This window comes from Eupeodes corollae, chromosome 3, assembly GCF_945859685.1.
Source record: "Eupeodes corollae chromosome 3, idEupCoro1.1, whole genome shotgun sequence".
Classification (NCBI taxonomy): Eukaryota; Metazoa; Arthropoda; class Insecta; order Diptera; family Syrphidae; genus Eupeodes; species Eupeodes corollae.
Window position 1 is genome coordinate 132,663,847 of NC_079149.1, and position 22,002 is coordinate 132,685,848.

The window sequence follows — 22,002 nt, forward strand, 5'->3', positions numbered from 1 at the left end:
TTTTTTTAAAAAGGGAGTATGCAGTGCAAGCTTGACAACAAGAGTCTAAACATAAGACAGGGGTATTCAAAAACGTAAAGTAGGAAAATGGTTGATTTTTTTTCTTTGTACAACTAATTTTAAACAAAAAAGCTACAAATAATTGCATCGTTACATTCTCAAATATCTTTGTTTTATGCCTGGATTCATGGTCTCTATTGAGCACTACATACCCCTTTTTAAACAAAAAAAAAAACCCAAGCGAGGATCAAGAAAAAAATCTACAACTAACTACATACTCAGTTTTTTAAATTTCGAAAAATGTAGTACTAACTTGAAAGTCGTAAAAATAAAGTTTGGTGGGCTCCCGAAAAATTATGATTTTTTTTTTGACAAAATTATGGCTTTTTAAATGTTAATTTGTTGTGCAAAAATGTACATCTTACATTTTATGGATGGTTTTGTATTCAATTTAAAAGTTTCGAAAGCAACTTTACTTCAGTTCAGGACATTTTGTCTTTTAAGAAAGTTTTTTTTTTTAACAAAAAATACTGAATTAAGTTGCCATCACAGTTTTTTATATTTAAGTTCTTTCTTAGAAAACTTATTTTAAAAGTGAGCTTTAAAAATCCAATAGAATAAGCAATTAAAAAAACAAGTTTTGCTTGAATTATTTTTATCATCTCATGTACGAAAGTACAATTACAAATAAGAATTAATGAACCTTCTAAAAAATATCAAATACAGTCCACAAATGAGGTAGGTACATGTCAAATAATTAATGGAATTGTTGTATGATCGAATAAACATAGTCTTGTGACTAAAAATTTAATTTAAAGTTGATGTTTTATTTCTTTGTTCTTTTTTTTACTATTTTTTTATAACAAAAAGCTTAGACATAACATTTGGTCCTTCGAGCCGGATTTGCAGATTTCCCTTGTTTAGGGACAGACAACAGACTAATGCTGGGCAGAGACAGAGGCCCGTGTAAGCATTTATGAGTCAGGATTGCGGTTCATGAGGGGTTGGATAAGTTCGTCCTCTAGAATGACAGTCAATGAGACATATTTGGGCCCTGAAATATTCGTACATCTCAAACAAAATAAAAACTGCTTATCCTGATTTTTAAATTAACTATTTTTTTGTTATAGAATTATCCGCTAAAATAAGGCGACAGTTTTTATGAAAAGAAAAAACATTTGCAATTTGTTTCCTTTTTGCAGTAATTTTAGCTTTTTGAAATAAAAAACATAGGTATTTTATCTATTCAAAATTTAAGTCTTAAAAGTACACTTGTGGTGTTTTGAAGCCCGCTGACAATAATTTTCTTTGAAAATAAAAATGTTTGAATTTTCGTATTTTACAATCAAAATCTTGAATTTTTCAAATACCATTAAGTATACGATTTTTTGTAAGGTGCATTTTTTTAAAGTTTTGAATTGGTAGGCAAAATTACCCAAAAAAGCATCAAGGGCAGTTTATGTGCAACAAACGCGTTAATTGTTAAAATAACACAATTTTGGACACCAACAATGTATTAAAACTTTCATAACACACTGAAAATTCGAAAAATAATTCAAAAGAGCGATTAAATAGTTCCCGACTTCAAAATTTGTCTATTTCTATTTTTTGTAAAACTATTAAGTAATTTTTTGAATGAAAAATATGATTTACGATCTAAGCGGCCAACTGTTTTTATGTGAACTGAAAGCCGGCATTTTTTAAAAAATCTATACTTCACACGAAAACTCTCTAGATAGGTTTTTTTTAGAAAATGACAAATGTTTGATTGAAATCCTAACATCATACCAATTGAAGACAGAAACATAATATTTTTAAATTGCTATTATGGCAACTGGCATCAATCTCAAATAATCAATCACTTATTGATCCTTGTCAACAGGAGGTTGAAAATTATATTTCCACTCACATAAAGTTCATATCTTAATGTTAAAGGTTCTTTTTCTTAACAATAATTACTTCATCTTATCAAAAACTCAGTGTTCACATAACAATCAGAAAATTCGTCTCAAAAACTAAAAACATGAAAATTTTCCTTGCCATTTTAAGACATTATTTCTAACGACTTTTTCGTACATTCCGCAATTAAATTTCACTTCAAGGACTTCGGTCAACCAGAAAACAACGCAGACTCTTAAATAGGTATACCTCCAAGCAATTCACATTGGCACTTTCTCATCATCACGTTACTGTTGCTCCTGATGAACTAATGTCAATCAATAGTGTTATTTAAGGGTCGCTTAATTTTTTTGTCAAGTCAATTCAAGGTGATGACTTTCTGCCACCTATTGAGAAAGGTGACACGCTTCGTTCGCACAATTGTCAAATCAAGGTCAACGCTTCAAATGCATTATATTCGTGAAATTTAATTGAAAAGTTGAGAAACTAAATAAAAATACAATTGGGATGTTTTGAGAAGCAATTTTAAAACAAACTTAAAATTAAGATAGTAAGAAAATTTTAATGGTTTTTATTTTGTTTTTGACATCCGCAGGAGGCGGAACAATTCACTTAATGAGCTGGTTTTGTAGACAATTTCTCACGGTCATTGTGTGAGTTTAAAAGACACACATAACCGTTTATATCCTTTTGTACCTGTATAATTATTTTTATCTTACAAGTCAAACTGCAATTTAAGCAAATTTTCGAAGGACTCTTTTCGATGGGCTGTGTTTTTGAAGTGAAGAACCGTTGACGTCACACTGCATCCCTAAATACTTGATTAATGATGATGCTTAACATATAAATACACATGTTCCACTTTTCGGCAAGAAACATCTTCAGCAAGTGACAGGACCACCAACATACAAAACAGCAAACCTAAATAACAGTGCCTACTGAACTTAAAGACTTTTGATTTCAAAGACTCATAACCGCCATCAAAACATTGGGAAAAAATATTCAATTGCAATCACCAATTTGACACTAAAAACAATAGAACACACTTGAGCCGTGTTGGCTCAAGATATTTTTGTTTTTTTCTACTCTAAAAGGACTTCTGTAATATCATCTTTCCAATCTTGAAATTAGTCCTTTTGCGGTACTTTGATTGCGTTTTTCATTCTACATATACCATAAATAGCTACCTCCTCGTATATGCGTTGTGACTCAAGTGTCTTTCAGTGCTTAAGTGGTTCCTTCTGTTGTTGTTTTTCTTTTTGCTAGGCTACTGAAAAGCGTTAAGATTGTGCGGTCCTCATCCTTATACTTATACCAACAACCACCATCACCCCCTTTCACAACAAAATGTCAATGAAATATTGTTTTCAATATTTCCAAAGCAATTTTTTCTTCCATCATTATCCTTTATTGTTACCGACGGCGGCGGTAGTGGTGACGGCGGCATAGTAGCAATGGAGTACCTTTACCCACCATGTGTGTATATATGGTGTGTCCTTTATATTCTTCTGCAAAAAAATAGAATATCCTTTTAGTGGGTATAGTTTTGTTGGGGGTTTTGCAGAAATATTATATAGTGCGATGACGGTATATCAATTTTATTATGCAAAACGCAGCGCAGCATGTGTCCTAGAGTAGCACTTAATGCAGGAACGTGGAAAGGATTTGTCGTTCTTATATTCTTCTTTTGGTATATATGTATCACAGAGAGAGGTAGAGGTATATGTGGTATAGAAAGTCCACCATATTCTTTGTCGTCACATGTCGCATTCTCATATCGAATCTAATGGCCAGCACGAACGAACCAACGTTGTTTTCTCATATATGTAACTCACATTTATTTCATCAAGGATTTACAATCCTTAATAGGGATATTTGCCAAGCTGACGTTTGTTTTTGTTTGCTTACTTCTTCTATATGTATGTTGTATGCGATAACCCCCAAAACTACTACAGTTGGAGTATAATAACGGGAGCAGGTACATTAAGCCCTGCTGTACACTATATATAGAAGATACTAGAAATGTTTGTTATTTTAGCTTTTCTAATGGGACACAGATGGATGAAAGGATACAATTTTATTGCTGCAGAATATGCGTAATATTAGAATGAGAGTCCATTGTTTTTGTGGTTTTTGTTGTTCTGCAGAAAACACAATAATAGAATACTCCATGCAAGAATATTTAATTGGAATTATACCTTCACCTTTAGTATAAGAAACAAAAGAATATCAATAGGGTCCTGATTGAATTTTCAGTTATTTTTTTTTAAAAAAAGGTAGTGTCAGTGACGTGTGGTTCCCTCTTTTTTTTGTATGTCTTTAAATACCCACTTCGGTAACAGTTATCAAAGAGACCACCAATAGAGTCATCTGGGTCTTTGAGGTCTCGCAGGATGACGATGATTGCACGGCACAGGACACACATGTCCTTTTTTTGAGACAATTTTCGAAGTCATCATCAAAAGTCATGCAATTTTGGATTTCTTCTTTTATTTTGTACCATTTGACTTTTTTGTTTCAAGACAGTCTTCCGTTTTGTTTTTGTTTTTACTTTACTGTGTCGGTTGGCGGAAAATGCCGACACGGATGAAAGGGCGACCAATCATAATTTTCTTTCTTCCTTAAATATTTCTTATTTTTTTATTAGTTAAGTTTTGTTTGTTTGTTGTTTCCCCTTGATGTGTTTTTTAAATGCATCCTGAATGAATTGAATGACATTCAAAATGATTACGGGTATTTGTGTATTTTTGTTTCTCATTTTTTTGGTTCGTCTCAAATAAAGGACTTCAAGGACGAATTGGTGTTCGTTTACCGAGAAAGATGTGAGTTTAGGTTCAGAGTTGGTTTTTGTTTTGTTTTTTAATTTGAATGAAAATAAATGTCCCGACAAAGGTGAAAGTTGATTGGATCAAGGCCGGAAGAGTGTCAAGGAAGGGAAGTTAAAAACAAAAATATAAGAAAGAAATTCTTAAGGAGGTGTCGATATCAGATTTCAATATAATTCTGTTGAGTTTTGACGGTTATGAAATGACTGTTAGAATATTTTTTAAGTATACTTAGAGGGAAGGAATTTTAACAGGGGTTCAACGTTAACTTTAATCAAAACTTAATTTACCTTTTCAAAGATGAGATTCATTTTAGCAAGGTTTATTATTACCAAACCAAATAAAAATGTGAGCTCGACTTCCATGGCCTGTCAACCAGTAAACATGTCTAAAAAGTTGAACTTTTAAAATTCTATACAAATTGGGGTCCTAGATTTGTACATAGGTATGTATTTCATAGACGAACAATTAGCTTTGTAGAGGAATTTAAGGAAACATCACCTTACGTCAAAAACTTAACGAAAAATTGGTTATATGTAATTAAGATGGGACGGTACGGTCTTCAAAAGATTGAATTGATAATTGAAATTGTTTAAAATCCTTCTTCTTTGTATTTTGGGTTGTCTTTGAGCTGTCAAATTTCAATTCGTTCTTTCAAAATTTGAACGAAACTTAACGAATGGCCTCATTTAAGGCCAAACTCTAATAGGCATAAGCTAGCTTATGCGCGCATAAGTAAACGTGCGAATACAGAGTATTCCATACGAGTGAACATAATGGAGTCTAGCTCCGTTTCGTTCAATTTTTCTCAGTTTCGTTAACTTAAGCAAGAGTGATCCCAGTCGCTCGCCGCATAAGTAAAATCTGACATGTAGATATGTGAGAAAAATTACATTATGGCTATTCGCAGTAATTTTACAAACTTAAGTGAATTTTCGTTGGGTTTTTGACATAAGTTTATGTTTGCTTATGCCTATTATGGTTGGCCTTTTAAACTGATTGAATTAATAATTAAAATTGTTCAAATCCTTCTTATTTGTGTTTTCCGTTTTACTAATTCTAAACGGGCTTTTTTCGAGCTGTCAAATTTCAATTCGTTCTTTCAAAATTTGAACGAAACTTAACGAATGGCCTCGTTTAGGTACTCTTGTAAACAGGTTGTCTTTGAGCTGTCAAATTTCAATTCGTTCTTTCAAAATTTGAACGAAACTTAACGAGTGGCCTCGTTTATGATAAGATGTGATAGCTATGATCCTTATGGTGTAAACGCACTTTTTATTAGTTATATTTAACTGCTTTATTAGATATTTATAGTTAAGCAAACATAAACTAAAAGCGATTGATTACAAACAAATATGCGTAAAATGACTGTCATATTTAAAAAAAAAACACACATTCAAGTGAGGAAATAGACACCCGGGACCCGTTTAAGAAATTGACATTACTTTTAAAACAAAGTGCAATAACAGTTGTCAAATGTTTTCCACTGACAATTTGACAACAAAGTTTAAGATATGTTGTACTCTAAAAATATCATGAAAATAATTTACACTCGTAAATCCTATCGAATAAGTGTTTCAAAGTAAGAAATACAAAATCAATCATCGCCGTCGGCGGACAATTTCAAGAACTCAATTAAAAATGAAGGCTTCAAATATTATGTTTAACTAAAATATCTATCCTAAAGAGACCTAAAAGTTAAGACTCATTTGAATAAGTAACTAAATAATTTCTATGCCTTATCTAGAAGGATATTATGCTCCACTTTCCTCCGACAATAGTCTATAATTGAAGATTTTGACGTATCCATTTTTCTACCATTTTTAAATCCAAAAGTCAAAATATTAACTTTCTATTAAATTCACCAAACAAAAATAGTGTTATGTACATAACTATAAAAAGACTCATGTAAGTACCTAAACACTTTTTAAATAAAATGAATTCCCCTAAAAAGATAAAAACAATCCCATTTTGCCAGTATAGGAAAAATTAGAAATAGATTCACCCTTTCTGTCACACAAAACGTCAACAAGACCAACAAAAATTCACCACAGTGTCAAAAGTAACAATTTTATCCAATTTACATTTGGGTAATAAGCACTTCGTAAAAATTAACATGACTTTCAGCAAAACCTACACCTATAGTTCAATTTAAGTTAAGATAGGTACAAAGCGATCTTTAAATACCTATAAGTCTATACCTACCTCTATTTAAAAGTAACTACAAATTTACTCTTCCTTACCTTTTGCTAAAGGTTTGATTGTGGATTGTGATTCTTTCGCCATCCATATTTTAATTTTGTTCATTCAATTTTTTGTTTTTTTTTGTAATGGGGGTGTGGTTGATTGAGGTTGGTTTTGATTTGGTTTGGGGGGATAATATGAAAGATAACTTATATTCACCAATTTTGGAAGGAGAAATTCACCATATGTATAGATAAATGTACTTACTTTTAAACAAAGATGTGTTAATGAGCATAAACAAGGATTTTTATCCTGGAACATATATCTGAAAAGAATACAAAATCATTTAGTGTCAAGAATTTCAATCATAAGCAAAGAAATTGACATTTGACTTAATTCACCTCAATTATGTCAAATTAAGGAAACATTTAGTTTATTTTGTCAAAAAACTGCATTTAACTTACATAAAACTTCATCATTCTTGAAGCAGACCAATATACAAAAATTTTAAATAAAAAAACATCTAAAAAATCATTCTCTCAACACCAAATTATCAATTCACCACACCTGTTAACTCCCCTCAGCACATAATCATTTTCTCAAAACCAAAACTCAACATGCAACAATATAATTATCATCTCTTCTCACCATCGTCGTCGTGGTGGGCGTGGTTATCGCTCTTATTTACATTCATCATCAAAACCTCATTGGAACAAGGTGGAATTGGTATTTTCACCACAGTGCCTCTAACAAAACTCAACAATACCACACTTATTCAACACACATTTCTGAAGGGATGTACCAGTGCCAACCAGACATCGATTACCATAAAACAAAATGTCGAAAAAGGGGACCTGCAGATTTTTCATTTTTTTCTCTCTTCTTCCTCACTAAACCTCCCTCTCTCGCTCTATCATCCGCATACCCGCCACCAACCCGACCCGAAACAAAAACACAAATGTGTGAAAAGAAACACACAAAAGCAAACAAAGAAAACATATGTTCCCCTCTCTCGAATGCAACTATCTCTCTCTGTCACACTACAATGGCGGGGACGAGAATTGAATTCGAATTGGATTAGGCCGGTCCATCTGGTGTGAGTTCTTAAACCTCTCCCTGTTTTCTCGTTATAGATACTTTTTTTGTTTGCTTTTGGCTGCTTCATTCTCTCACTTAGATACTTTTCTTTTGTTTTCTGTGGTCGCTGGACATGTTTTTTCATTCTTTATCTCCCTCACACTATAGTGATGATTTCTGGATGGTTGTAGTTGTTGTTTTTTTTTGTTTTATTTTTTCATTTCAACTGTTTTGTTATTGGAAAAAAAATGTATCTTTTCTGTCTAGCACACCGTTCGGTGGTTCGTTCGGTGAGAAACAACTTCGCCCACCGTGAATGAATTTGAATGGTGGTGACGATTGGGTCGTGGCTTTGTTGTGTCTTCAGTTCGGTGTTGTTTGCCTTAAGGTTCGCACACGCACGGCTTTTCCATCATTTTGAAAAAAAATATCTTTGACTTGACAAAAAAGATACAATATCTATCAACAATATTTTCGGATTACAAACAACAACAAGTTGCGAAATCCTTTAGATAAAGATAAACCTTTCCATCATACACAAAGATACTCGTACCTATCTAAGATACTTTCTGTTGTTTGAATAGAAAAACGCAAAGTTCTCTGTTTGGGCCTTTGTTCGGTGTGTAGATAGAATTCTTACCGTTACCGTCGTCATATTTACGCTCGAAGTCAAACCATTCGGACTGTTCGATTTTTTCGGTTCTCCAAAAATTTGTTTTCGATTAGACCCCATCAAACCAAACTGCTGACACTTAAAGTGCATAAGATATTTATTCTTCACGTGTGAATTGAATTGAAACGCGGATAAAACTTGAAAATTTTGTGTCGAAAACATGCAACAACTGCAAGTGCGGAATATTTTATAAAATAAATCAATTTCAATTTCGAAATAAAAATTGAATAAACTACGAATCGATTTCGAAAAGATTCGTGTTTTGAACGTGTGTTGAGTTGTGTTTTTTTGATTGTTTCTTTGTTTTTTTGATTGTTTTGGAAGTGTACCTGATTGTTTATCGATTTTGAATTGTTTTTTTTTTTATTTGAGGGCGCTATTTTTGAAAATTAAACTTGCACCTATGTCGAAAAATTGTGATCTTCAGGATTAATTTAAATACGAAACGAAATAAAAACGCTGTTGTAGAGTAAAGTTGGGGTTTTTTATTCGAATACGAGGAGAAAAAAATGCTTTTGGGTACACAAAACCATTGCAACGGTAATTTGGCAGCATCAAAAGGCGCAACGGATTTCTCAATTGCAGCAATTATGGCCCGAGGTGGTGCCTCAAGTCGTGAACCATCTGAAAGGAGTTTGAGTGAGTACTTATCCGGAGGGAATTCTTTTTTTTTTCATTGCCTATATTTCAAAAACCTGCTTTATAAGGCTGTTAGATACGTTAGATAATTTTGTATTTTTTGAGTTGTTAAACTTTTTCTGTTTTATGGGGGTTTTTATGTTTTTGACGTCTTTCGAAGTGGGTGGGAAAATCAAATCAGTCGTGATGGCGGTTAGCCGACGGGAAAAGTTAATTTCATTGAAGTTGTTTCATATTTTAAAGTTGTCAAAAAATTGTAGTGTCAAGTTTAAGGCTTTGAAAAAATTGTTTTGTTCAACAGCTTTTCGATATGGTTTAGGATTGGTTGAATATTTAAGTAAAAAGGTTTCTGTTTTACAACGTTTTAAAACGTTCAGTGTTTTGAGTTTTAGATTTAATGTTTGAGATTGATTTCGAGTTAGTCCGACAAATTATGTGTGCAATCGTTTAACTGTCAAATTAAGTATTTTTGTTTGTTTAACGTTTCAAATTAATTGTTGGAAGATTTATATTAGTGACAGCATCTGTTAAGATTGTTTTTAAAAATACATTTACTTATTTATGTGATCTAAGATTTCCGAAAACAAGTTTTTGAAAATGTACGCCCTCATTGAAAAATTTGTGGCTTAAGTATAGAACTAAGTGCGGAAATGATTTGATTTATCTTAGGAAGGTTAAGGTTGTGCAAGTTCATTGTTAACTTCATCATCAAGCTTAAATTCTGTACAATTTGAAGACGCCGACGGTAAAGTTTACGTTATAAGTAACATTTTGACAGGGTTGACGGTGATAGGAAAATAGGATATTGATGTCTTATGATTTCAATAAAATATTTGTAATCCTCCTGTTCAAAAATTTAGATATTAGGAAATTACATTTGTCTGCAAAGATTAAGGTTTTTATAAATATGTCTGAGTACATTTTAGGGAAGGCTGTGGTACATGTAGATGTAGAACCCTTGTCAATTTTAGTATTTCTATTGTTTCAGTAATATTTTTGATTAGGACGGTACTTCTTGTTATTTTTAGGTAGTTTGAAATAAGGTTCTAATTTAGGGACAAAGTTCTGAAATGGGCACCAGATTCTTTCCTGAAAGAAGTGAGATTCAAAAACCGTGAAATTCCCAAAAAACTAAAATCAAAATTGTGAAAACTCAGCTCGAGCACATTGGCAAGATGGTTAGTGCGTTGGACTCCCATGCCACAGGTCTTGGGTTTGATCCCTGCCTATGCCATCTAAAGTTTTTTCAAGGGCACTGCCTCTTGCAAGGAATTGACAAATTCTCCAAGAGTAATTCTTGAAATGTAAAGTGCTTTCTCAACTTCGTTCGCCGTTCGGATTCGGCTTAAAACTGTAGGTCCTCTTTATCCCTGCCAAAGTTACTCGTACACAGGAAGGGTTTAGAGTTGTAAGTCGCTAGGCCCTTGTTCTCAACGGACTGTTGCGCCACCTAATTGAAAAAATAAGGTACAACTAAGGTAGGATTGCATCGAGCTTAATAACAAATTTCTTAACTCCAAGTCATGCTGACGCTAACGCTAACAACGCTCCATTATTAGACACGGAATATTTTCCTGGTAAACCTCACGCAAATAACAGGACACTTTTCAAAACTGATAATTTAAAATGGAAATAGCTTACATTCCTAATTTTTATTTGATTTTAAGATTGTTCCTTAGTTATAACTTTTATTAAGCATAACTTCTACCCCACTTTTCCCTATTTAGGCCCTTATTACGAGGAGTGAATCGAACGTTCGACTGTTAGCGAACGTTTTTGAAATCACTCAGTTCGTGAATACCATTTAAATATTTACTTCAAAAACCAACTTTTTTGGAAAAAGTGATGTTAACCCATTTGAGCGTCGAAATGAATCCATTTTAATTTTGCTCTACACTGGATTTCTCAAACGCTCGCTTTAAGACGAACGTTCGATTAGCTTCTCGTAATAAGGGGCTTAATTTTGTATACCTTAAGAACGTTCCTATGTACCTCATTATTTTCTCAAAAAACCTCAAAGCAAGTTAAAAAAATCTCTTTTGAACTCTAGAAAAAGCCGGACCAGAGACCCAAATAATGATATAAGTACGAAATTATTCTATAGACACACTAGCCGCCAAAAGTTTTGAGCCAAACTGATCTAATTTTGTATTGCATGTTAAATTTCTAAATATTTCAATAATTTTTTCGGAAGAATCTCCTAATTGTTGATAATAACATGAAGAAGTTTAAAACATTCCCATCAAATTTCTTTAAAAAAGTTTGATTCGCATTTTGTTTAAACTTATTCACTTGAGCTATGAAATCATAATAATTATCAATCATAAGTTTTTATAAATGGGGTTTCCTTTAAGAGTTTTGTTTTCAATTTCAATAGTCCACTATTTGGGCAGCTGTCACTTTTTTATCTGTCATCTTTTGACATTTGACAAGTTAAAAAAACGCGATTACACCGCCGTGGAGTGCTTTTTTCTTTAGATTAAAATAACCTTTTATTGATTTCCTTCTTAAGCAATACCTTTTCATTTAGTTTTGAAATACAACCTCTTATTGTAAAACCCTTTATAATTGCTCGAATACTTTTATGGTAGTTGTGCTCAAAGAACTTTGGTGTTCTAAAAATTTTCAGAGACTTAAACAATTTCAATTATAACACGTTCCGTTTCTGTTTCGAAAATATATAATTTAATTAAGTTGTTATGTTTTGAGACCTTTTTTGAGCAAATGAATATTTTTTGAGTTCAAAAATAACATTCTAATAATTCATTTAATACAAAAAAGTCTTAATTATTGACTTTGTATCACAAATAAATGTTCATCAAGATCACGAAACCCAATGCTCAATTATCAAGACTCATAAATCGATTTTTTGCCTTATCTGAGTCTGTTTTAGATTCTTACCAAGCCAATGGTTCTTTTTTCTATTATTGCATCAGTTAAGCAGATTTGACTGTATCCTGCATTCATTTCAATCTCTATGTATTGAAATCTTACAATTCTCCAAATAAATTTAATTGATATTTTATGTGACTAATATTAAATTCGAAAGTTATAAATAAATAAGTTGGGTGGCGCAACAGTTCGTTGAAAAATAGGGCCTAGGGACTTACAACTCACAACCGTTCTGTGTGCGAGAATTACTTTTGGAGAATTTGTCAATTCCTCGCAAGAGGCAGTTCCTGTGAAAAAGACTTTAGATGGCATATTCAGGGATCGAAACCAAGACCTCTGGCATGACAGTCCAACGCACTAAACATCATGCCACGGATACCATTTCGAAAGTTATGCCTAGAATAAATATCATCAAACTCCATTCTCTTAGTCTTCAAGTTCCTACTAAACTACAACTGTTAGAAAAAATCATTTGAGCTTGAGTTTATTCAAAAATAAGACATTAAACCTATACCCATGGCGTGTTTCCAACCATCAACCGCATTAGACATCTTCAATTTGTATAAGTCTAATTGAACATCATATTTGCCATTCTTATATGTTGTGGATACAACTAAACTATATAAGATACAACAATGTAACGTCAATTCTATTTTATGCCTAACAAATAGCTTAGCAAAACTATACAAGCATAAATAGCATAACATACCTTTTCCTAATTAAATTTTAATTTAATTCATTATTTAAAAAAAAATCTAAAACCGAAACTCGATGCTTCACTGATTTAGATTAACAAATATCTTTTGGATTAATTTATTTTTTTATTTTAATAAGTCTATAAGCTCATAATTCGTATTCCTTTAAACATACCTAAGCTAATAATATTAATAAATAAAACCTAAAACGAAGAACGAAACAAGAACAACAACAACAACAACAAAAACAGAGCTACTGTCCATTTCCATGACATAGAAAATCGCTACCATTTGTTGTTGTATAAAGTTTCATGTTTATGCAACTTAATCATACACATTTTTGTTGTTGTTGTTGCTGTTTTTAATGTTAATTATTTGGATGAAAAAACAAAACACAAAAAAAAAACAGTTAATTAATTCTTTGAGATTACCACCTCATAAAGAATAGAAAACAAGTTGTTATTTCAATTCAAGAAACCATGAAGATACAAAGTAAAATTATCGGTTAGTAGCTAAAAGATACTCCGCACAGAGAAATAGATACAAATATATTCCACGGTAGATATAATTTAATCACAGGTACAGGTAGGTATAAGATAGATACATTTATAGGTATGGCGTATGTATTTGTATAGTTATAACTCTTTCAACAGGTTAACTAATTAAGTACTCTTTTTTTTGTGATGGGATACAGTTTCACACCTCACTGTGTAATTTTGTTAGAAAAATTACATTTTTTTCATTACAATTTTGTAACTTTAATTACCTCTATATCTACCGATGGAAAATTACTCTCACCTTGCATCAAGTGTCAACAGAAGTTCATAATAATTTCCAGTTGAACTTATAGCTCAGGCAGTCTTTTAATTGTATCAATTTTTGTCTCGAGAAAAGTTAACCGGATGTGATCAAAGTATATTGCGCTAACGTAGGTAATGACGTGCAAACTTTAATCGATAGATAGATACTATAGACAAAAAAGAATCTATGCCAAGTGTGTTGGCTGTTCCTATAGATAGACATACAGATAGATATTAAAGCCTACTCGTGTAGAATTATAGATACTTTTACTTTTATTTTTTCGTCTAAAAGTATCTATAGATACGCAGCATGAAGATATAGATACTTTCTGGTGTGTACTCATTTAATTCGATTTAATTTATATTTCTGTCTTAAAGTTAGATATACTCGTAGGTATTGGTATTTGCATTTTCTATATTATATTATCTAATGACCAAACAGTTAATTAACTAATATAAAAAGGTGTTATAAAAACCATCCGAGCATGTTAAGCATGCGCATCGCATAGGTAGCTACAAGCTAAGCTAGGTTACAGCAAAATAAACAAACAAACATAGATAAATAGTCTTATATTATAGTGAATAATAGATAGATACTTTATCTATAACTATCTTTCTATTTCCTATGATTGTATATCTTTTGAAGCTATTTATTATTGCACACACAAAGTTGCAATAATCGAATTTCATAAAGTTCGTGCGGGCAGTGAATTTGTTATATTCGTTAAAATCGGAAATGCGTATACAAACAATATATTATCAATGATTTATTGCTTATAGCGTTTTTCCACTCATTAAGGTGTGCAATCATCTATTAACTGCATTTTGCGAAATAATTCGCATATAGATGTAAAAAGATATAGATATTGTATCTATATGTGAAATTGCATCAGCAACTCACGCGCCTTTAAAGTTTTCAATATTGAAACTTTTGAAGAAAAAATGTATCTTTTTGCTGAATTTATAAAAAGATATTCAACCTACGGCCTATTAACTCTTTGTTGGTGGGTATATCAATCTTGAAATATGCCGGTTCTCGATATCAATATTTTGTTCTATTTGATTCTTTTAAATTTCGTTTGAAAAGAAGTTCAATATCTATTTGAAAATGAGATGAATGCACGTGTGTATCATCCACACACACTTCATTTTCTACATAATCACGATTAATCCATTATAATCAAAGAGGCTGGCATCAGTAGTCGATTAAATTTGTTCTGGTCAAATATAAATATACAAAAAGTTATACCTCTATCTATCTTTTATAGAAGAATTGAAGGTAAAAGAGAAAGAGAAAACTTCGATTTTAAATGCATTCAAATCGAATAAAGAAAAAGAAATCCAAATTGACAAATGATTCAAATGCTCAATCGAACAGTTTGAGAGAACATTTTGTTGTAATGTAAACGGGTTGAATTTTAAATGACAAATTGAATATTGGAACAACGTTACAATTAACAATATTAATTTAAAAAATATAATAAGTAAGACCTTGCAATTTACATAGGCATTAATCTTTTATTAATAACAAAATTAATAACTTTCTGTTGCAACCATTTCAAACATACAACTGATGTAATATGAAAGACTAGAAAAGATAGTTTTTATGGAAAACAAATAAACCATACAATTTGAATGTGATATGTTTTATATTTGACATGATTTCTTCAATATTTCACTGAAATTTCGATACCTAATTGTCGCTTGTTTTACGTTTTTGAACAAAATTCGCAATACTTTTCTTTCAACTGTTCTGGTTCTTCTTTAAGCACTTCTTTACTCAAGATTTCTTCGAACACTTATTTAATAGATTAACCAACTTTAATTCTGTTAAATTAATACAATTTTTTAACATTTCTATCATATTTCATGTGTTTTTTTTTCGTAAAATATTCTATATGTCCATTTTTATTTGTAAAACTACTTTCTTATTGTCACTAAAACTATTTAATTCAATTATTTCAGTAATTATTCTGCCTATTTTAAATATATTTCCTTCATATTTAACGGAAATGTGTGTTCTATTTCATCCTTTTCAAAATTTCCGTAGCGTTTCTGTTACGAAATTTTCATTTCTTAGATGGAAATTTCCATATTTTTCTTTCTATTGATCTAGTTCTTCTTTAAGCGCTTCTTCACTTTATATTTTTTCGAACTCTTCTTTTATTGCTTACTTAACTTTTATTCTGGCTAGGCATTGAAATTTGTTTAACATTTAAGTGATTTTTCATTTATTTTTCGTTCAATATTCTATTTCTTCAATTTTAGTATATGAAAAAACTTCTTCTTTGTTAGTCAACTTATTTACTTTCAATTATCTTCATTTTTCTGGTTGTATTCATACATTTTTTGAAGTTAATGAATTAAGAAAAAATCAAACGTATTTTCAAAATTCGGTTATGTACGATTTTTGGGTTTCTATTCTCGTTCTTGTTTCAGTAATTTTGTTCGTTGATTTATCTGCTTTTCATTCTTTAACATTCATAAGCTTAATTCTTCACAATATTTTTCATTTCATTTTTTTAGTCGCATTTTATGACAGCTATCAGATGTATTCTCCATTTTTGTTCTAGCTCTTCTTCCTGCTCTTTTTCTGTTGAAATTTCTTCTAAATCAGTTTTAACTTAATGTAATTCATTTCATTATGCTGAAATAGGTCTTCTAAACTGCTGAAAACATGTTAATTTTGAAGTCAAATTAAGGGAACGAACATGTCAATACTTTACTTAATACGATTTTCTTGCTTTTAAAAATTTGATAAGAAGTGCCACAAGAAACTATCATTGGGCCTGCGCTTTTTCTACCATACTTTAAAGACATAAACTCATAGTTTGTTTAGCTGGAAGTCTCTAAAGTTCAACATAAAGTTTGAAAGCAAAAACTCCTAAAACCTCTAGTGGCTACGTAATTCTTCTCAAGGATTTCTGGGTATGTTAATTTTATTTTTTTTCCAGAAAAGGATAGAATTTGTTTCTAACGCTTGTTAAGTTGTTTGCTGTCGCAATCTAAAAATTCTGAAATTATTCAACAAAATAACTTCAAAAACAACTTTTGCCATATTCAAAAAACAGAAAATAAGAAGAATTATCAAAGTAAAAATGTCAACAGGTGTATGATTAGTGTGATTATAGCGTTTTAAATATCAACTAACCTCACTTTTTCTATTGCATGTTTTAAAAAAAATAAAATCTGTATCACCCTAGAGAGGTGGGTACTTAAAAAAAGGTTGTTGTTTTCGTTTCATACATTTAGATAAAATATATGTCAGTTATACAACAGATACAATATAGAAACCTTCCCACTTTAGGTTCCCTCTATACCCACATTCACGAACGGTATTGTCATTTAATTACAAAAATTCATTAGTAAACAGTTGGCAATGCGAATATGATGTTGTTAACACGCTTCTTATCATCAAAATTAAATCTCTAAAAAAATAAAAAAAAGTTATATATATTTCCTAGGTACATATAAGTATAAAACTTAACAGGCATGCCTCATATTGTAAACAGCTATTGTCACTTAACATGACATTCTTTCTGTCCTAGGGCCGGCAAACTGGCAACTATAGTATTGCACGACATTTCAGTGTTTTCACCATTTACACATTTCACATTTTATATAGATACAAAAATGTATCTTTTCTAGAATCGCATAGATACTTTATTCACCATATCACAAAAGCTATTCAAAAAAACAACCTATAATCTGTGTCATATTTTTGCCTCTATCTCGCTCTATCTAATTTAAAATCTGGCACATCATAACCACTGCATGTACACATCAGACCATTCAAATCAATTTCCGCGCTTATAATTTAACTATAAAAGTATCTACACGATGTTGAGGATGATGATGATGATGATGACGGTGATAAATACCTCCATTCAAAATATGATGATGATAGAAATATAATTTTTAATTCGAAAAAAGGGAAAACAAATAAACATCATTCATACAACAACACTCATCAGGGAGAAACCAAAAAATCAACCCGGCGAAAATTTCCCAAAACGGCCATTTAAATGAATTCAAACGATGCGCCAATCATATCTGAGGGTTAATTAAATAGATACGAGTATGTTATGAGAATAATGGCTTTACAACTTAATCATCATCGTTTGGCATAGCCTTTTTTCCTATGCGCATAAGTGAATATGAGTAGGTTGAAAATTACATAAAGTATCTTTTTGTATGTAGTAATTTATGAGGCGAAACTATCTCTAAAAGAGGGTATCCCCCATCTTTATAAATTAATAATCATCTTCAAAATTGCTTAAAGTATATATAAATTAAATTTTGATGTCTTGATTTGACATTGATTTGATTATTATTATTTTTTTTTTTCTATTTGAATTTTCATAAACCAATAAGTAGATTACGATGAAGATGCGTGTGGAAGATATAATTTATGAGGAGCAAACATGTATTTATAGTGTCATAGATATTTTGTTTTGGTTATAAAAATTATAAATTTTGATGCATATATAATCTAACTATCCCCCATAGGAATTAATTAGTTCTTTCATTTTTATTTAATTTTTCAATTTAATTTCAATTTTCAATTTAATTATAGAAACTAATATTCTAAAGAATAGTTTCTTTTAAAAAAAAACTTACAGGTCCCTTGTCGGTTGATCGTTTTCCCGAAGTCGATGATGATGTTGATGTTGATGTGGAACAGTGTAGTGATTCAGAAGCACCATCAAGATCATCGAGAGGTCAACAAAATCGCTCGTCACCACAGAGTCCATCCACAGAAGATGACAGATTGTCACCGGAACCAGCTCAGGTTTGTTTACAAAAAAATACTTTTTTATCAATTTCTTGTATCTTATCTTTTGGATAAAACTTTAAATGTATCTTTTTTTGTTATTTCTTATTATTTTTAGCCACAACCAAAAATTACCGGATCGTGCAATTGCGATGAACTGAAACCAGTACAATGTCATTTGGAAACAAAAGAGTTATGGGATAAATTTCATGAACTTGGCACAGAAATGATTATTACCAAAACTGGAAGGTAAGTCAAAATATTCTCTTCTACATAGCATTTATTTTAAAGTGTTAACAAAAAAGATACAGAACAAAAATACAATCCAAGAATTAAAAGATAGCTTTTCCTGTTCAAATATTGCTCCTTAGGGAGTTGCAAAAAGGGTTGTATAATTGCATGCCGCGAAATAACAGAGTAAAAACGAATGTACATAATCATAAGTTTGTTCATTACGTATACGTGAACTCTGCACTTAAAAAACGATTTACAGTTTTAAGTCCTTTATTTTTAAAAATGGAAACGTGCCATTAGTGTTGTTCTTTTGTTTGAAGTTCCTTTTATGAGTTTGTAATGTTTTAAATATTCTAAACATAAGGAATAATTTAAGCTAGTGTTTTTATTTTGTATTTTCGTCTTTATCTTCATTTTCCTTAATCATCTGCTCTGGCACTTCTTCCAGTAGTATTGTATTTTATTTTCCTTCGAACTTAATATAAATTGCTTCCTCTACATTCAATTAATAATATCTATCAATTTTATTCATCATTTGTGTTCAAGTTTTTCTTCTGGAACTTTTTAAGGTTAATAGTCAAAAAACATACAAATATTTTTTTATTGTCCTAGTTCTTCTTTTAGCTCTTCTTCACTCCAAAATTCACTATTTTTTTTAACATTTCAGCAGTTCTTCCACACTTTTTTGTTGACAATTCTATTTCTTAAGATTTCTTAATAATTATTTTTCTTCACTACTCAGCAGCTTTATTTGTAAGAACGTTTTTTGCACTGTCATCAACTTATCTACCTTAACTGTGTTTCAAAATCTATTCTTTTAGCTCTTCTTTTTTCTCCTTTTCTTTAAACTTCTTCGAACTTTTGTTGAACTGCTTGAATGACTTTTGATTCTGTTGCAATATCAACATTTCCTTAACCTTCCAGATTTCTTTAATAATTTTGCGTTCCGTTGATTATTTCATTTATTGATTTTTATTTATGAAGATCTTTTCCTTACTTTTTCTCCTCTATGTATTTCAACTTATCTACTTCAATTCTTCTTAAAAAAAGCTCTTCTTTTACTTTCTGTTCTAGCACTTCTTCAAGGCCTTTTGTTTTTTCTTCGTCTACGAACTCAACTTCAATTCTTTTGTCTAATTTAATTCTATGCAATTTAACAGTAATGTTCGCACACAGAATTGGTTGAGAGTTGTAAGTCACTAGCCCCTGGTTCTCAACGGACAGTTTTTTTTCCAATTTAACAGCAATTATCTTTTATTAACTATTCTTGGATTTAAATTTCACGTTATCACTATCCTGCTATATTATTTTACCTACTGTTCTGCTTCTTCTTCTGGTACTCCTTCACTTTATATTTCTTCGAAATCTTGTTGTATATTTTAATTGATCTCGATTTCGTTTTAATATTGAGGATTTTTCAACATATCAATAACTCTTCAACTATTCCTTCAGTTGTTGTATCAATCAAATCTATTCCTCATTTTCTCATTCAAAAGGAGTACTCTTCCGTACAGGAAAATTAAAGCGCAATTTCTCAGTTACTGTTCTAGTTCTTCTTGCAGTCTTTTTTAGCTTCCTTTTTCTTCGAAATCCACTTTATTGGCTTAGTCTATTTTAGATACTTTATTTCTGTTCTAGTTCTTCTTCAGGCTCTCTCCTTATTACAATTTCTTCGAACACATCTCCAATTGCTTCATTTGCATGTAACCATTCAATATTTTCCTGAATTTCACGCAGCACCCTGCAGGCTCTAAGCTCACTGTAAAATCATCAACTACACGTTATGATTTCACCTCTACATCGATTTTTATTGATTTAAACTCTTCTTTTTTATTTCATTTTTATACGATTCTCTTTTTTCTTCACCCAAACAAAATGTGATAAACAAACATCCTGACAGGATAACGATGTGTACATGGCGGTCATGCAGTACGACGAACGTTGGCACATACTGAACGCACATACTCAACTCACCAATCGACAAGACAATCTCAGAACATGTGTATATTTATTTTGAGCCTCGCGCCATGCAGCGAGTTAATTTCATCCTTTTGACATATTTATGATGGTTCGGGTCATTACTTCGAACTCTTTTCTCGTGCTGTCTCACAGTTCGAATCCATAACAAAAAAAAAGACCTAAAAGAGCTCCAAAGCGCACACAGAACACCACGAGCCTTGTGAGCAAAAGTGCAAGAAGTCAAAGTGATCGCGTCATCATCGTCATATGCTCGCGCGTTTGCGCACCTGAGTCCAAATGGTAAAAATACGAGTGTGACCACGAGAGACGCGCGCGAGGTTATATTATTGTCAGACCACAGACTGTGCGTGGAATTTCTTGAAATTCCTTTTGTGTCTTCTCTTGACGATGGCAATGGTGGTGGTTATCCAATTCCAGTTCTAGTCGGTCGTCCACCTTGTTTTTATGATCTGCATCCGTTAACCATCAACAAATCGGTCAAACAGAAATAAGTGGGACCCACAACGAGGCAAAAAAAGTAAAGAAAAACCTTTTACCCAAACAAATATAGGACTAATCCTGTTTGACAGGATATCGATATACACAATCGGTTTTGTGGGTGTCCTTTTTGACAATAACATCACAACATAACAAAAACATACACATCTCAGTTCTGAAGCCTGTTTTCATACTTTTTGTGTTTAATTTCTTCCTTAAGATGACATAATAGGATTCGATACGCACTTTGCCAGTCGTCCTTCCTTTACTTGCTTGCGACGACCGACGACGTCCTCTTTTAATAGGTTTTCTTTTTTTTTTGCGATCCCAAACACACAAACGCCCTCAGGGTTCACCTCCCTTACTCCTCAAAAAACCTTTGTCCGGTTTTTCGGCACAAGAAAAACAAAAACAACAATAAATAAAGGAATCTGGAGGTGAAGGTGTAAATAGCTTGTTGCACTGCTGGAGAAACAGGACACACATCACAGATAACCTTTCATATTCCAATTTGACAGTTGTTGGTGTTTTTTGTTGTTGTTGTGCTGATGTCCTGTGCTGTTGTTGTTGACATCCCGGGGTTGTCAGGTTGATGTTTAATTGTCTTGTTTCTTTTGTTAAGTCTTTGGCTGATCGATTGTGGCCTCAGAAAAATGGTGTCGACACCAACGACCTCACACAGAATTTTCTAGGAATTTTTATTTGTTCTTCTCTCAATTTCATGGTCCTTGTTCCTTTTTATTTAATTCCTTTTTTTTGGTTGTGTTAACTCTGCGTGTGAACATGTTTTGGCACTTGCAATTCGTAACGGTCATTTTCACCACAGGACATAAAAATAAAATTTCAATTCAAT

The 22,002-nt window shown here is 31.7% G+C and overlaps 1 protein-coding gene across 4 annotated transcripts in view; it reads left to right on the forward strand.

The window, feature by feature from the left end:
• Positions 1-8,313: 8,313 nt before the first annotated feature.
• The window catches only part of LOC129950231 (T-box protein H15), a 30,058-nt gene continuing 16,369 nt past the window's right edge, over positions 8,314-22,002 (forward strand). Inside the window, exons 1-3 of one of the 4 annotated variants that reach the window (XM_056062097.1) lie at positions 8,314-9,297; positions 18,283-18,476; positions 18,577-18,707. In XM_056062097.1, coding sequence (XP_055918072.1) covers positions 9,168-9,297; positions 18,283-18,476; positions 18,577-18,707 — 455 coding nt within the window. In that variant the 5' untranslated portion in view covers positions 8,314-9,167. The remainder of the gene's footprint in view (positions 9,298-18,282; positions 18,477-18,576; positions 18,708-22,002) is intronic. The other 3 variants (XM_056062098.1, XM_056062099.1, XM_056062100.1) reach the window with 3 other exon arrangements.